At 47.4% G+C, this 18,086-nt stretch overlaps 1 protein-coding gene across 3 annotated transcripts in view; it reads left to right on the plus strand.

Moving 5' to 3' along the window:
• The first annotated feature begins 3,760 nt into the window (after window positions 1-3,760).
• DEK (DEK proto-oncogene) overlaps window positions 3,761-18,086 on the plus strand; it is a 43,756-nt gene continuing 29,430 nt past the window's right edge. Inside the window, exons 1-4 of one of the 3 annotated variants that reach the window (XM_065398754.1) lie at window positions 3,761-3,940; window positions 6,321-6,452; window positions 9,596-9,697; window positions 10,287-10,396. In XM_065398754.1, coding sequence (XP_065254826.1) covers window positions 6,332-6,452; window positions 9,596-9,697; window positions 10,287-10,396 — 333 coding nt within the window. In that variant the 5' untranslated portion in view covers window positions 3,761-3,940; window positions 6,321-6,331. Of the gene's footprint in view, window positions 3,941-5,297; window positions 5,393-6,320; window positions 6,453-9,595; window positions 9,698-10,286; window positions 10,397-18,086 lie in introns of those variants that run through there. The other 2 variants (XM_065398755.1, XM_065398756.1) reach the window with 2 other exon arrangements.

Raw genomic sequence — 18,086 nt, forward strand, 5'->3', positions numbered from 1 at the left:
AGCACATCCCTCATCCTGCAGTCCCCATTGGCCTGGAGCGGCGAACCGCGGCCAGTGGGAGCTGCGATCGGCTGAACCTGCGGATGCGATAGGTAAACAAACCGGCCCGGCCCGCCGGGGGCTTACCCTGGCGGGCCGCGTGCTGAAGGTTGCCGATCCCTGCCCTATCCCCTTCTCTTCCCCATCCCATGCCCCTTCCCCACCACTCCATCTCCTCCCCATCCCACCCCCTTCCTTCCCCACTGCCTCTTTATCTCTACCCCTGCTTCACCTATCCCCTTCTCTTCCCCATCCCACCCCCTTCCTTCCCCACTGCCTCTGTCCCCCTGCCCTGCCTGCCCCACCACGGGCACTCACTGTTGTACAAGATGAAGGATGGCTCCCAGCACACAGAAGGGAGCTCAACCAGCACTAGGACCCAGAAGGTGGTGTCCAGCTGCAAAGTCCCCAGAGCTGAGCAGCACCTTCTTTTTTCAGCCTGGCTGTGCAGCTCTGCAGTCAGAGTAGGTATGTTCGTTCCACCCCCTGTCCCCAAGCTCCCACCCCTTCTCTGCCTCCTCTCCCCAGGTGAGCATGCTGCCGCCTGCCCTCCTGCCGGCAAACAGCTGATCAGCAGCAGGGAGGGGGAGGGCGGGAACAGAGCAAGCTGTGAGAGGAGGCAGGGGAGGGGGAGTTTGGCTGCCCTACTGCAGCAGGAGCCTCAGTGCCAGGAGCACCAAGCTTCTGCCCCCCGCAGAAGAGAGCGGGGGGCGGAGAAGAGTGGCCCTGGAGCCCCCCTGGAGTGTGGGCCCAGTGGCGCCATGGCAAATCTGCTACTGCCTTTGCCCAGGTGCAATTCCATCTCCTTCAGATTGTGTGGGCTGGGCCACTGAAGAGCAGTGGCTCCTGTGCAACTTTGAGGACTTCATCTTTTGCGGCTGTCTGGCTGTGCTAGTGCACAGGTTCAGGGAGGCCCCAGTGAGTGGGGCTGGGCACAACCTGTGGCTTATGCCTCCCATACAGTGTGGGACTGGGATAGGGGAACCAGGGTAGTGCCAGCCCTCTCCAGTCTCTGAGCTGGGGCTGCCTCTAGGGTTCAGGGGTGTTGGGGCTCACATTCTGCCTTGAGTGTTGAAGGTTTGTCCAGGATTATGCAGCCCCTGTGGGAGGGTAAAGGACCTGCTACCAACTTGACATCTATTCAGTTACAAAACAAGAGTTTAGGTCCTGCACCATCCCCTGCAACCTGTCCCTCCAGCTGCCAATATGCACCTTCAACCCAAGCGCAACTTTAACAGACTGGCCACAGCTTTCAGATTAACAACAATCACAACTTTCTTATTGTCTTATTTATAAATGTAACATGATGGCCCCCCAAAGATACTTCATGGGTTGCAATATTTGTCACAACTCCTGCCTCAGTTTTCCTATTCTGGTCTTCCCAATAACTGCATCCACACTCTCATGTGAGTCAATAACACCTCTTTGGGGATCTGGTTTATTAACATAGAAATAGTTTAACTTAATGCTATACATTCCTGCTCCCCTAGTAATTTGGCCTCAACAGCTCATTAAGAACCTGTGGGGCTCAGCAGTCTGTTTGCCCTGTTGGAGCAGGGCAATGGAAAGCCAACTTCCTTCTAACCCTAAGCAAGCACAAATGTCAGTTTGCTTTGACACTCATTAGCACTTTACTCCTGGGGGAATTCTGCACCACTGCACATGCGCACAATTTATGTCCCCCTGCAGATTTCTTTGTTTGCCCGCAGAAAAATGACTTTCTGACAGGGAAGCAAAGGGAAGGCACAAAAAGGGTCATGCAGCCCTTCCAGCAGTATGTTTCAGGTGCCCAGGGCAGCCAGCAGAGAGGTAAATAACTGTGGGGCAGGGGCAGGACTGGGGAAGACATGGCTGGTGGCTCCTACCTTGCACCGGGCTCAGCTGCTAGTCCTGGCTGGGCTAGGGAAAACAGGACTTTCTCTTCCCCAGCATGGCATCTGGGGCTGGGTCAGACCCACCTCCAGATTTCTCCCCAGGCTGTAGGAAGCTCTGCAAACTTTCCCACCCCATCCCAGCGCTTCCTGCACACATCGCTCCTCGGCTGCAGGGGGAGGGATCTCTGTACAGGGAGCTGAGCTGTACTCAGACCCCCACTACCTTCATCTGGACCCCCCTGCAGAGTCCCATTACGGCTGCACCCAGAACCTCTCAAGCCCCTGTGCATCCCCCACACCCAGATCCCCCACTGAGCTGCCCACACCCACATTGCCCCACAGAGAACCCTCTCAACCCACACGTGGATTCCCCACACACTAAGCCCCTCCACACTTGGATCCTGACTTGCTGAGCCTGCCTGCCCACACCTGGTGTACCTGGCACAGGGGGGCAGGGCACTGGGGTGTTTCTGGGGCAGGCCCAGTCCTTGCGCTGTGTCAGGGTTGGGTGCAACCTTTTTGCTGGGTCCATGCCCGGGGGGGAGGGGGGGGGGAGCTGCACAGTGATCTCCCACCTCTGTGCAGCCAGTGCTCTGTGCTCCCCAATGCCATGCTGGAGCCTTCACATTTATTTGACAAATAAAATTTGCAGAATCTTGCAGAATTTTATAATGTGCGCAGAATTTTAAATTTTTTGTCACCGAATGCCCTCAGGAGTAGCACTTTCACTGTCCTGTCCAGGCTACTTATTCCTTCTTAAGGAGCTTGATCCTACCCCTGGCTACAGATAGAGCCAGGTCTTTCCCTCTGGCTGCTGTGGAGCACTTCTTCCCCACAGCCCTCTGGAAATGAGGTAGGTGCTTTGCTCTTGCACCTTTCTCTGTCTCCCTCTTATAAGAAGGAGGGAGACAGAGAAAGGTGAAGAGCGCAAAGCACCTACCTCATGTCAAGAGGGCTGACATGAAGTAGGTCCCACCCCCCAGGGTACTGCACATGTTGCCTGGTAACTTGAGCCAACAATACAGCACATTTAGGGAAGAAACTAGGAGATAAAATATGACTGCTTCTTGGCTTTGAGTAGCAGCACAGTCTATCTCAAGGAAGCAACCATGGTGGATAGGAAACAGAACCATTGTAGGAAAAAAGGCCAGTTGAAAAGGAGGGAAACAAGTAGGCTGACCAGATAGCAAGTGTCAAAAATCAGGACAGGAGGTGGGGGGTAATAGGTGCCTATGTGAGAAAAAGCCCCCCAAAATCAGGACTGTGCCTATAAAATCGGGACATCTGGTCACCCTAGAAACAAGCAAGTGGAACGTAAAGACAAAAGAGATTGGGAAAGAGAGAGAGGAAAGAAAACAGTTTGAAAACTACAGATACCAGTAAAGAAAGGCTGGATTTGTGGCTAAGGTATAGGGCTGTGAGCTCAGCTTCTGTTCCCAGCTCTGCACTGACTGGCTGCGGGATCTTAGGAAAAGCACTACCTCTTTCTATGTCCGGGTTTATCCAGGCTTAAAAGGGGGATGAAAATATTGCCCCACCTCACAAGTCCTGGGATAGGAGTATTAGAGTGAGTAACTATTAGAGGGGGAAGTGTGCACCCTTGATACACCCTCCTCGTACTGAGCACCCACATCATTCCTTTCGCTGAGAATCTCCACAGGCTCTACACAGACAGTCACAATTTCATTGCTTCCATTAAGCTAGTGACCAAGCGGCAGGCGCCCGCGCGCTCCGAACAGCCATCGTCCCGCCCACCTGCGCGCGCTCGCCTTTCGTTCGCTTCACTCCCTCCAGCCGCGACTTGGGTTCTGGGCGCTAATTGGCTGCCGCCTTCCCGCTTCCTTCCCCCCTACCGAGAACCCGCCATTTTGAAAACCTTGTTGATTCCGGCCCGGGGACTGTGTGAGCGCAAGACGTGAAGCGCGCGCCTGTCCCCACCCCCATCCCGGTAATTGTGAACGGTCGCCTCCAGCCGCCGCCCACACGGGCGAGAGGAGCCGGACCCCGCCGGGCAGCGCCGAGCCGAGGTGGGTGAATCGCGGCTCCGGCAAGGGACCGCGGCCGCTAGGATCACAGGGCGCAGGGGCTCTGGGGCGAGAGGCCTGTGCGAGCCCCGGATCCCTAGCGTGGGCGGAGTCACTCCGACTGTCCGGCCCTGCAGGGACCTAGCCCGGCCAGGCCTGCGCGGGAGCTTGGGAGAGCCGAGCGCGGCGGACGCCAGGCCCCGCGGGGAGAGGAGCCGGGCCCTTCCCCCGCTCCAGGGTTTCCGATCCTCCGGCTCCCCGGGCCGGGCCTGGCCGCTCTCACTTCTCCCCGCGGCGAGTTGTGTTTCCCGCCTGAAGGGTTTCCTGGGGGCCCCAGTCCTGGCCCGGCGCCCGCCCGCTCGGGGTCGCTGCTTCCCCAGCCACAGCGCGGGGCGACCTGCGCTTCCCTGCAGCGTCCGGGTGCCCTGAGCCCTGCTGTCCCGTCCCGCCCCGCCCCGCCGAGCGGATGCATCCCAGTGGGCCAGGGTCATCAGTCCGGCTGCGCCGCGCACACGCTGCAACGCCCCCCACCTCCCCCGCCTTGTCAGTTCGTGTAGGTCATTCTCCATCCCCAGACACTGGGCGCTGTCCAAAGCTGGGTCCCGTCGGTTAAGCAAGGTAACCTTCAGTGACTTGAGTATTACAAAGGGGGAGGCTTGGCTACGTCTTTAAAATTGCTGCTACTTTTGAGTTGTGTGAACAAACTGAACAGTTGGAAATGCCCTGAGGGGTTCCTCCAGGGCCAAGTTCGATTTTTTTTTCTGTTTAGTATTGGAGTAACAGCACAAATGATTGAAAAGTTACTTCTCAATTTGTTCATTAGGCATCTCTTTTGGCAAACTGTGTGAAAACGCTTCTCTCCTCCTACTTCCCTTCCTCTCCTGAAATCGCAGGCCACAACATCCCTGAGTACCAATGGTTCTCAACCTTTCCAGACTACTGTACCCCCAAGTTTGTCCTCACTTTAAAAGCTCAGGCACTGATTCCAGGGCTGGAGCTACAGGCACCAACTTTCCAATGTGCCGAGGGGTGCTCACTGCTCAACCCCTGCCTCTGCCACAGGCCCTGCTCCCACGCTACCCCGTCCCTCCCCGACCCTGCTGTGCCCTCGCTACCCCCCCCCCCCCGCCTCCTGCATGCCACGAAACAGGAGGGATGGGGAGATGCTAATTGGCTGCCGGTGGGTGGGGAAGCTGATGGGGGGGCTGCTGACGTATTACTGTGGCTCTTTGGTAATGTACATTGGTAAATTTTGGCTCCTTCTCAGGCTCAGGTTGGCCATCTCTGCACTAATACATGATTGATGTTCCATAGATTTTTATCGTCAGAAGGATCAGACTAGATCATCTCATCTGATCTTTTGTATATAACACATGCAACCTAGAATTTCACCCAGTTATCGTTGTTCCAAAAGCAGCATGTACTCCTCTAAGTTGTTTTTTGTTCGTACATTATGTGAGTGTGTACTTACTATTATGTGAGTGTGTACTTACTATATGACAACATAAATGTAGGTCAATATTCATGTTTAACCAAAAGCAGAAGTAAATATTCCCTATCTGAAGTGTGGCATAATGAAGATTGTGGGGTTTTTTTTTAAGCATTTGTATTTTCTAACTCTTGATATTTTTGTCGTCAGCTTCAAGCTATGTTAATGCAATGTTATTGCTTTCAGTAGGTATGGCTGTATAGTTCAGGATGCAGACTATGAGACCTTCATGTCTGGAAGGATTTGATAACATTGCCATTTGTTATAACTAAAACTTTTACTTTAAAATGAGCTGTTCTTTAGTGGGGTATTTGCAGAGTCACAAAAAATGACCAGACTTGCATTAGGAGGATGTGAAAAATTGTTCATATTCCTCTTTAGGTTACTTGAATTTGTGTTTATAGCATCAAATAGTCAGTCTAAAGTACTCAAACATCCCAGTAATATTGTGACAGGACTTTTATCCAACAAAGATGTCTGGTAGATACATTTAGACTTGGACAAATTAGGTTTTTATTGGTACACCCAGGGATGAAAAAATATTTCCATCAATAATAATTTAAATTTACAGATAGGCAAAGTAAGAAAAATGTTGCTTGAAAATGTACTAGAGTTTGATTTAAGGATATTTACTGTGTATATTTTGACATAACGTTGACAGTTTGTATTTTAATGGTTACAAAGCTTTAACTTTTTGAATTTGTCATTAAATAATTGTCTGACCCTCCATAATTTCCCACAACTGAAAATGTTTAAAATAAAGCTTAAAACCCAATATTATCCATCAAAATTATAAAAAAAAAAAAAAAAATCTGAGTTCTGCCATGCCTATATAGATTCAAGACTTTTTCTTAGATGTTGTAATAGCAATGACAGTTCCCTTGTGTTCCACAGAGTCACTCACCATGTCTTCCTCAAAAGAAGATACAATGTCTGCTGAACAAACAGATGAGAGAGAACCTGAAACTGAAAACAAAATTGAGGAAAGTGATGAGGAAGAGGAGGAGGAGGAAGAAGAAGAAAAAGGTAGGTATACATGCAAAGAAAGGGCTGAATTGGGGTCAAAGTATCAGATTATATTCAGCAATAATTCTTTGGAGTAGTCAGTGTTCAAGGATGAGTGAAATGTAACAAAGTAGAATAGCTTTGGGAATGAAAAAGGGGGCATGGCTCTATGTGCAGATATTTCCTAATGTCTAACATATGAAAATCTAAGTTTATTTTATTAAGCTTCCCTAGAACTTAATTTTAGGAAACAATTTCCTTTTTTAATGTGACTAACTGTATTTGTAATACCTGTGGCACATCTCCACATGAGAGGAGCCTCAGTGGACCCTGTTGTTGCAATGGAAACAAGCATCACATGGACTCTTACACTGTATCCATGTAATGGATGTTATTGTGGTGGGCAGTCCAGGGATAAGAAATTCCTGGTTGCTATGTACTTGGCAGAGAGGGAGATTACAGTTGAAGACAGAATGAGTCTTTCCATGGTAGAGCCTTACAAGTAGTTTCTATTCTGGGAATCCAGTGGAAGCTATAAGGAGCAGCTCACCTGAACAAAAAGCTACTTTTCTGTTGTCAAGAGAAGACCACATTAATAGGGGATGCCTTCTTCATCTGCCGAGAAGGAAAGTTCATGTGTGTCTACCCACCGTTACTGCCTATGGTATGATAGGTATTGACTAAGGCTCAATCCTAATAGTTTCACACTGCTCTGGACCAGTGTGGTCCTCAACTCTGTTGTAAATGGCCAATATTGATACAGTCAGACTGGAAATCTAGCCTCAGATAATCTTTCAGAACCAGGGCACCTCACTCCATCCCAAACTGAAGAGCATTTTACCTCACTTCTTGTTTCCTGACAAGGTGGAACTCTGTAGGCATGAGGTCTCTGAGGAGTTAGCTTATATCCTCTTTGCATCTTAGAATTATCAGTCCTTGTAGAAGGCTTCTAAGTGGAATAGTTCTTCAGTATGTTGCAGAATCATAAATTAGCATGGGGAATTAACAGCAGGAGCAGTAACTGAAATGACATAGACGTGTCAGACTGTGCTGGCATCTGAAATCTGACAGTTTGGAGGTTCTGTGGGTCTCCAGTCCGATTTTGTGAATCCCATGTTATATTTCAGCCTTCATTTTGAGTGTCAGCTTGATTATGTGCTTCACTGTATAATGTAACTGTCATGTGGGACTGCATCAGTCCTCTTGTGTTAGGCAGAGCGTGGTACCTCTGAGTTTGATCCTGAATGAGAGAGTCATCACTGGCCATTAACTATTCAATGGCATTACCCTGGCAGGACAATGGAGACTACAAGCAGAGACTAACTGTTAAACCAGCAGCCCACGCAGGGTTGAATGTGTAAGTTCTACTCAAGGGCTGGATAATGGAAAATCACTGCATGAGAAAGTAAAAGCTGTTTCAGGTAGGCTTTAAGAGAGAGGCTTTCTAAGCGGGGGAGACACCATTGCCAGAAGAGAAAATGGTGCTGGACCCCCTCGAGGACACTGACCAAAAACCCAAAAGACTTGGGAGTGGTGAGGACACTAGAGGGAAGGATTTCCATTCAGATACTTGTTGTTTATCCATAAATCTATGAACAAAGTGTATATGGTTAATAAGTTCCTTTGCCTATGAATTCCTTGCTTTGACTATCATGTGATCTCTGAACAGTTCAACTGTAAACTGTAGTGCCCATTATGGGTGGACCTTTGGGGAGAGACTTGGGAGGTCAGCACTGGTTCTATGGGGTCTTGCGCTATATGGCTCCACATCCCAAGAGGATGTACAGTAACTCCTCACTTAACATTGTAGTTATGTTCCTGAAAAATGCTACTTTAAGCGAAAAGATGTTAAGTGAATCCAATTTCTCCATAAGAATTAATGTAAATGGGGGGGGGGGGGGTTAGGTTCCAGGGAAACTTTTTTTTGCCAGACAAAAGACTAATATATACTCACAGTATAAGTTTTAAAGAAACAATTTAATACTGTACACAGCAATGATGATTGTGAAGCTTGTTTGAGGTGGTGGAGTCAGAGGGTGGGATATTTCCCAGGGAATGCCTTCCTGCTAAATGATCTAGTATTCGGCTGAGCCCTCAAGGGTTAACACATTGTTGTTAATGTAGCCTCACACTCTACAAGGCAGCACGAATGGAGGGAGGAGAGACACACATGGTGTGTGGGACAGAGACACGCACATTGTCCCTTTAAGTACCCTGACCCCACTCTAAGTACACTGCCTTTTTAAATAGATCAGCAAGTTGAGACAGCAGCAGCTGCTGCCAGCAAGCTCCCTCCATCCTGAGCCCTGTCGTGTCCATCCCTCCTTGCTCTGTGGAGAAGGGGTACAGGGGAGGGGGACACCCTGACATTAGCACCCCTCCTTCCCCCACCCCCCGCACAGCAAGCAGGAGGCTCCCGGGAGCAGCTTCAAAGCAGAGGGCAGGAGCAGCACACGGCAGTGGGGGGAGGGACACCTGAACTGCCTGGCAATTGATAGCCTGCTGGGTGGTTGCCGCACAGGGAACTTAGGGGGGCTGCTGGCCCACCCTGGTTCCCAGCTCCCACCAGCTAGCTACAATGAGCTGCTCTTTCTGCAAGCAGTGGACAAAGCAGGCAGCTGCCAAACAGTGTTATAAGGGATCATTGCGCAACTTTAAACGAGCATGTTCTCTAATTGATCAGCAACGTAACAAGGTTAACCGGGATGACATTAAGTGAGGAATTACTGTACAAGATGGAGTCTAAATCCTGGGGTGTGGCTGGGATGCTACAACTTAATTAAAATAAGATCTCATCAATGGGCTTGTATAGAGATTATATCGAAACCTACTTTTATCATATTTGTATGTATAGTTCAGCTCAGTTTTCAGCAGGTGTGGCTCCAATTAGTTGTAAATCAGTTCTGTAAGTCTCTTGGTTACGTAAATTATAAGATGTTGTTTGGGGCTCTTCTTGTTAGTTCAGACTAGCATTTTACACTAAAATTTTGTGCAATGTCTCTTTTAAGTTAATTAGGTACTTCTACTGCATGTTAGGATACTATAGCTGATACCTTGAGATATATTGAAATTCTCCCCCTTCTCTCCATATGATAGCAGTGCAGTTGCAGTGTTTGTCTCACTATTTGTGAAATGTTATACTTAAGGGAAACTGTCTTTTGCAGAAAAGAGTCTCATTGTTGAAGGGAAGAGAGAGAAGAAAAAAGTAGAGAGATTGACCATGCAGGTATCCTCGTTACAAAGGGAACCTTTTACAATTGCACCAGGCAAGTTTGTTCATTTATTTCAGAACTATAATTGTTCTAACTAGTAGTGAATAGTGAAATTTCTTAAGTTGACTAAATTATGAATCATAGATAAGATAACTGAGCCACCATAAATCTTAAAATAGGGTGTTGATTTCTTTTTACGGAAAGAGTGGCTATTAAAATTACAAATGTGGAGAGGTTTGTGTAACTGTCCATCAACAATGTTGAAATACTTGAACAAAGTACATTTTTACCTGATCTCAGGCAGGCACATGATATATAGCCACCATTTGTGAATGCAAGAGCTGCTGGGAATAAATGTGCAAGTGTGTGTAACCTCTATTTGGACACAGAGCATCGGGTAACAAAGGAATAATATAAAGGTGGCTAGCAAGTTATTTAATTATGATAGACCTGGTAAACAGGCAGTCATCTGCCATCTGAAGTTTTTGGTTTAGTAGTAAAATAACTTTCCTTCTCTACCTAAAAAATATTTCAGTTTTAAACACTTGCTATATTTAAAACAGATACTACAAGTTATAAACAAATGTGTCATTTTGAAGAACATGAATGAGAGACGCAACATAACTTGCTTTAACTCTTTCAGGAAAGGGACAAAAACTTTGCGAAATTGAAAGGATACAGTTTTTTTTGAGTAAGAAGAAAACAGATGAACTCAGAAATCTACACAAACTCCTTTACAACAGGCCAGGCACAGTAAGTCCGTTAAGTCCATCTTTTGCATGATATTAACGCTCTTTTGGTAGAGTAAAACATGTATAGTGTATCCTCGCTTTTCCAAGTGGACATGTGTGTCTTTTTAAAAGCTACATCGTTACAATGCCTGCCCACAGAATGTTAGCATTAAGGTACATAGTCACTTAAAGGATTTCACATGTAATTATAATTATCTACCATTGTTACAATAACATCTAAGATTACGAACACAGAAAATATTTTTTTTCTCAATTCTTCTAATTGTTTACCCCGTGCGTTTGAGAGCACTACATGATAGTTGGTTTCACTGTGGTCTCTGCATATTTGTGACCCTTTCATACAGCAACTGAGGGGAAGAGGACACTTTTTATTTAAAACAAAACAAAACCCTAGTCTTTTCCCCCCTCAAATATGTTTGAAAAACCACAAAAACTTGCAGGACTTGGGTAGATGAAGTACCTGAAACAACTTAACTTGCCTTTTGAGGCTGATCACACTTCAAGCTGATGTGTTACCCCTTTAAACTAATGTAATTCACATGATTAATCTCTTTAAAGGGATAAAATACAAAAGTAAAATAAACTTGAAATTTGAAAAATAATTTGCTAGTGTAGAAAATGTTCCAAATGATCTTAACTTTCATCAATTGCAAATTTGTTTCTGAACTATTTATATGCTAATGACCATACATTCAGTTTTGATGTGGGGGTGGGAAGAGGGTTGGGTCATGGCTCATGTTGTGGGGAGCATCACCCTTGAGAAGGGAAATCAATCTAATACTTTAGACTTTATTTCTAAAGGAGATGTTTTGAAATATGGAAGAGGCACTTATTCTTAAGCCTCATGCATTAGGGAAATTTTTGCAAAAATTTCTTATCGTTGCCAACACTGGGGTCAGCTTCATTGATGGTAGCAATGTTGAAGGAGCCCTAGTGTGGACAAGATGCTGTAATTTTAAGCATCCTGTTGACTACAATTGCTTCAAGCAAATGTAGATGACCAAATGTTTAAAAGACCAGCTTCTGGTCTAAAGTAGAGCTCTCAATGCTGTAACCAATGGTGTAGCTGAACTGGTGTTAGCAATGACTCCAGAGTTGCTGAAACATGCAAGTCCTTCACCTCCTTTTACATCCCATTCACTTTCACCCACAGGATTCCATCTAACATCATTAAAGCACAAAAAGTGGGTGGGGGGAGAGGTTGCCCACACCACCTTTCCTCTGGTCCCCTGGAGCTGGCAGTAGCCAATGGGATTTATTTGCATACACTACAGGTGCAGTCAGTGTGTTAGGAGTACCAACAGTGAATGATGGAGGCATTAGTTGGGCCTGCTTGGTAAAAGTGTGTTTGATACAAGGACATTTGTGGATTACTTTGAGGTGTTTGACAGAATTGTGATTATATGAGGAAATCTGTGTTTTGCACCCTCCGAGAGAAGAGCTGTTATGTGTACCTTTAGGATCCAGTATGCATAATTTCAGTAAAGAATTGTGCGTTATATCCGTAGTAGGGCATAAATCTCTTATTACAAAGTATATTGTCAGCAGTTTGGTGGAATATGAAAGGATTCTAATGCTTTAATGATCATAGAAATGTAGGGCTGGAGTAGACCTTGAGAGGTTATCAAGTGCAGCCCATTGTGCTGAGGCAGGACCAAGTAAACCCTAGGCCATCCCTGACAGGTGTTTGGACAATCTATTCTTAAAAACCCTCCGATGGAGATTCCAGAACCTCCCCTAACCTAAATTTCCCTAGCTGCAGATTAAGCCCATTACTTCTTGTCCTACCTTCAGTGGACATAGAGAACAATTGATCAGTCCTCTTTATAATAGCCCTTTACATATTTGAAAGTCCCCGTCAGTCGTCTTTTCTCAAGATTAAACATGCCTAATTTTTTTCTTTCTTCATCGATCATGTTTTCTAAACTTTTTAATCATTTTTGTTGCTCTCCTCTGGAGGCCATCGTATTTCCTAAGGTGTGGAGCCCAAAATTGGACACAGTAATCCAGCTGAGGCCTCACCAGTGCCAAGTAGAGCAGGACAATTTTCTCTTGTGTCTTACATACGACATTCCTGTTAATAAACTGAAGAATATTAGTGTTTTTCCCAACTGTATCACACTGTTGACTTGTATTCAATTTGTGATCCGCTATAATCTCAAATCCTTTTCAACAGTACTACCACCTAGTCAGTTATTCCTCATTTTGTAATTATGCATTTGATTTTTTTTCTTCCCATGTGAAGTACTCTGCACTTGCCTTTATTGAATTTTATTTTGTTGATTTCAGACCATTTCTCTAATTTGTCAAGGTTGTTTTGAATTCTGGTCCTGTCTGCCAAAGTACTAGCAATCCCTCCGAGCTTGGTGTCATTACTACATTTTATAACCATACACTTCATTACATTATCTAAATCCATTAATTAAAATATTGAATAGTATCGGACCTAGGACTGGCCCTGTGGGACTCCACTAGATACTTCCAGTTTGATAGTGAACTATTGATAATTACTCTTTGAGTATGGACTTTCAACCAGTTGTGCACCCATCTTAGTTATTTGGTCTAAACCACATTTCCCTCCCCCATCCATTAGGCCAGTAATCTGCTAAATAGTTAATTAGGTTGGTTTGGCATGATTTTTTCTAGGCAGATCTTATAACTATTATCCTCTAGGTCAGAGGCTCTCAAACTTTTTTACTGGTTACCCCTTTCACATAGCAAATCTTTGAGTGTGACCCCCTCCTCCCCATAAATTAAAAACACTTTTTTATATATTTAACACCATAATAAATGCTGGCGGCAAAGCGGGGTTTGGGGTGGAGGTTGGCAGCTGGTGACCCCCCCATGTAATAACCTCATGACCCCTTGAGGGGTCCCAACCCCCAGTTTGAGAACTCCTGCTCTAGGTGCTTACAAATTGATTGATTGATTTTTTTCAGTAGCTTTCAAGGTATTGAAGTTACGCGGACTGCTCAATAATTCCCAGAGTCCTCTTTGTTCCCCTTTTTAAAGATAGGTATGTATGATGTTTGCCCTTCTCCAGTTCTCTGGGATCTCACCCATCTTCCATGAGTTCTCGAAGATGATTGCTTCAGCTAGTTCCTTAAGTACTCTAGGATAAATTTCATCCAGTCCTGCCAACTTGAATACATCTAATTTATCTAAATATCATTTTAAACTTGCTCTTTCCCTATTTTGGCTTGTGTTCCTTTCTGTGACGCTTCCTGGGGGGTACCCAGCACCTACCCTTAGTATGAGGAAGCCTTGTCTCTGCCTGCTGGGTGTCAGTTTGTTTTATGCCTGTCAAAATATAGTCCAGGAATTTCTTCAGATCTGCTTGTTGGGTCAAATCATTCGGGTTCCAATGGGGCGGATTGGCGAGCCTTATAAAATTGCGACCTAATGGGGCCTAATGGGACCTTATGGGGCCTAATGGGAGGAATGAGGGAAACCACTGCCCTTGATAACAAATGCCTGTTGGTCTCACAGTAATGGCCATGTGCAGGAGACAAGGGGGTTTGGGGGCATTCCCAGAGGTATTCACACTTTGGGCTTCCCAGAGGTGACAGTTACTGGCCACAGGCAACACAAGCACTTCCACCTAGGCCTACATAGACCCCACTGCCCCTTTACAAGTTAGCAATAGGCAGCCTCCAAATTTCTCCCTTGAGTGTCCAGCCCCTGATTTACTGGACAGTCATAATATTTACAGATTTGCAGCTCCCAGGGGAATAGTACAACCCAACTTACCAGTTACATCTTTGATCACTGCTCTGTTTTACACACACAGGACTTAGATAATTCTGTAGTGAAAACAAGTAAAGTTTACTTAACAAAATATAGAGATTCGAATGATAACTATATACTTCTGTGTCTTAGAGCAATGCTCATCCCAAAGTCCTAGCGTTTTACAGCCAGGTCCTTCCATTCATGAGACAAACATGATGTCAGCTTGCCTGCTAGGTGAAATATTCTGGGTGTATGCACCCCAAGATATATCAGAACAATCCACTGTCCTTATTCATAAATAGGATGCCCCCGCCCCCAGTTGTTTTTTCCTGTAGTTTTCATATCTTATTGAAATCGCAAACTCCTGATTAGCCTTTGGCTCAGAATGCAAATAGACATGCATTGTGGTGTGGACGATACCCACTACACCAGGTAGGGAAATAAATGTCTGTTACCCCCTGCCTGAAACGAACATTCCTTAGATAGGTCTCACTTGCTTATCTGCCTTAGGGTATGTCTACACTACGAGAGTAGTTAGATTTTACTTAAATCGAATATGTGGAATCGATATTGCAAAGTCGAACGTGTGTATCCACACTAAGGACAGTAATTCGACTTTGTGAGTCCACACTAACGGGGCAAGCGTCGACATTGGAAGCGATGCACTGTGGGCAGCTATCCCACAGTTCCCGCAGTCCCTGCTGCCCATTGGAATTCTGGGTCGAGCCCCCAATGCCTTCTGGGGAAAAAAATGTGTCGAGGGTGGTTTTGGGTAACTGTCGTCATCCAACTGTCACTCCCGCCCTCCCTCCCTGAAAGCGCCGGCGGGCAATCAGTTCGCGCACTTTTCTGGTGGGTGACATCGCGGACGCCACAGCACTGCGAGCATGGAGCCCGCTGCGACCATCGCTGCAGTTATGGCCGTTGTCAACACCTCGCACCTTATTATCCACCTTTTCCAGAGGCAGATGCTGAGAAATCGGGCGAGGAGGCTACGGCAGCGCGGTGAGGACATGAAGTCTGAGAGTGGCACAGACCTGTCACAAAGCACGGGACCCCGCGCCGTGGACATCATGGTGGCAATGGGTCATGTTGATGCTGTGGAACGGCGATTCTGGGCCTGGGAAACAAGCACGGACTGGTGGGACCGCATAGTGCTGCAGGTCTGGGATGAATCACAGTGGCTGCGAAACTTTCACATGCGGAAGGGAACTTTCCTGGAACTTTGTGAGTTGCTGTCTCCTGCCCTGAAGCGCAAGGACACCCGGATGCGAGCAGCCCTGAGTGTCCAGAAGTGAGTGGCCATAGCCCTCTGGAAGCTTGCAATGCCAGACAGCTACCGGTCAGTCGCGAACCACTTTGGCGTGGGCAAATCTACCGTGGGGGTTGCTGTGATGCAAGTAGCCAACGCAATCGTTGAGGTACTGCTGTCAAAGGTAGTGACCCTGGGAAACGTGGAGGTCATCATAGATGGCTTCGCCGCGATGGGATTCCCAAACTGCGGTGGGGCTATAGATGGAACTCACATCCCTATCCTGGGACCGGACCACCAGGCCAACCAGTACATTAACCGAAAGGGCTACTTTTCAATGGTGCTGCAAGCACAGGTGGACCATAGGGGACGTTTTACAAACATCAACGTCGGATGGCCGGGCAAGGTTCATGACGCTCGTGTTTTCAGGAACTCTGGTCTGTTTAGACGGCTGCAGGAAGGTATTTACTTCCCGGACCACAAAATAACTGTTGGGGATGTGGAGATGCCTATAGTCATCCTCGGGGACCCAGCTTACCCGCTAATGCCCTGGCTCATGAAGCCCTATACAGGCGCCCTGGACACTGAAAAAGAACTCTTCAACTACTGGCTGAGCAAGTGCAGAATGGTGGTGGAGTGTGCTTTTGGACGTCTCAAGGGGAGATGGAGAAGCTTACTGACTCGCTCGGATCTCAGCGAAACCAATATCCCCATTGTTATTGCAGCTTGCTGTGTGCTCCACAATCTGTGTGAGAGCAAGGGGGAGACCTTTATGGTGGGGTGGGAGGTTGAGGCAAATAGCCTGGCTGCTGATTACGCCCAGCCAGACAGCCGTGCGATTAGAAGAGCCCAGCGGGACGCGCTGTGCATCTGGGAGGCTTTGAAAGCTAGGTTCCACAGTGAGCAGGGTAACCTGTGACTATTAAGTTTGTTTACAGAGAAGCTGAACCTGCCCACGTTTCCTTACCCAGTGAATGTTCACTATCCTCTCCAGTCACATACCCCCGTTCCCCCCCCCTTCCAACACACGTTTAAAAATAAAATCACTGGAAATTTGTTAATGAACACAGTTTTCTTTATTACTGTTTTCGCGGTAAAGTGTTGAAACTGGGACGCAGACTGTGGTGGGGAGCAGGTGTAGTGTAGTGATGCAAAGGACGCTTCTAAACTCGAGGAATGACAGGCTCCTGCTCCTAGAGTGGTCCGCACTGGTAGACTGGTTGTTTCAACGGAGCCTGCCACCCCTCCTGTTCGGGACTCTGTGTGTGGGGGCTATGTGACTTTGTGGCAGGGGGAGGACGGTTACAGATCCCCTGCTGCGTGGCTCTGTGATCCAGGTTAAGGACCGCTGCATAAGATCTCTAACCGCCCTCCCCCGCCACAAAGTCACATAGCCCCCCCACACACAGAACATGAAAATCACCTCCCAGACTGACCAGGGTGCCTAGTGACTGCAATGTGTGTGTGACCTGCTGCTGAACCTGCCCCTGCGTCTGTACCCTGGTAAAGGTGACTGTCCTGTCCAATTACCAACCCCCTTTCCCCCCCTTCAAACAGACTCTACTCTAAAAGAACATGATGGAAACAGTAATGAACAGAAACGTATTTTTTATTAGCAACTACACACTTAGGGGATGAAACTGGGATGGGGGCTTGGGTGAGGTGGGAAGGAAAGGACTTATCAAATTTTGGGGAATGAGAGCCTTCTGGTACTTGAGCGGTCTGCAGGGGTGGAGTGAGAGTTTTCACGGACTCTGCCGCCCCTCCTTCTTGGGACTTTGGGTGAGGGGGGTATGGGACTTGGTGGCGGGGGAGTGCGGTTACTGATAGACTGCAGCGGGGCTCTGTCCTCCTGCCTCCGGTCCTGCAGAACATCCACAAGGCGCCGGAGCGTGTCCGTTTGCTCCCTCATTAGTCCAAGCAGCGTTTGAGTCGCCTGCTGGTCTTCCTGCCGCCACCTCTCCTCCCGTTCAATGTGTGATCGATGGATTTGGGACATGTTCTCCCTCCACTGGGTCTGCTGGGCTGCCTGGGCTCGGGAGCAGCCCATAAGTTCCGAGAACATGTCCTCCCGTGTCCTCTTCTTCCTACGCCTAATCTGCGCTAGCCTCTGGGAGTGTGATTCCAGGGTAGGTCGGGAGACAGTCGCAGCTGTGGGATGGGAAAAAGGGAGTGAATTCCTCAGAAAGATAAAATTTTTTGTGAACAAAGAACATAGTCTTTCTCTGTGAACAAGACCATGCACAGCACCTATCACATGCGCACTCAGGACAAGGTCGAATTTTCGGCCTTCGCATTCAGTGCCTGGGGTCTTGCAGTGCAGATCTGACAAGCGGGGCAGGACAGCGGAATTTAGGTAGCAGTCTGACATGGTAAGCCGTAGACTTGTGGCTGCTTAAAACTTTAATAATAGCACTGGCCTCCTTTCACGTTCAAAGCAATGCTCCTAGCGTTGGCCAGTTCCTGCTGCCAGCAATCCGGCAAGCATGAACTCTGCCCCTGTCCCACCCCCTCGCGGCTGTCCCAGGGAAAGATCCCTGTATGCTGCCCCTCTCCTGCCTCCACCACGTGGCTGTAAACCGCCGGTTACAGTTCTGTAAAGGAACAGGCAAACAGTCCCAATACTAACATTCCCCTACCTAATTCAAAGCAGGTCACCATGAGCGACATCACTCTGATGAGGATTTCAGAGACCGAGAAAGAAAGGGTG

This window comes from Emys orbicularis, chromosome 2, assembly GCF_028017835.1.
Source record: "Emys orbicularis isolate rEmyOrb1 chromosome 2, rEmyOrb1.hap1, whole genome shotgun sequence".
Lineage (NCBI taxonomy): Eukaryota > Metazoa > Chordata > Testudines > Emydidae > Emys > Emys orbicularis.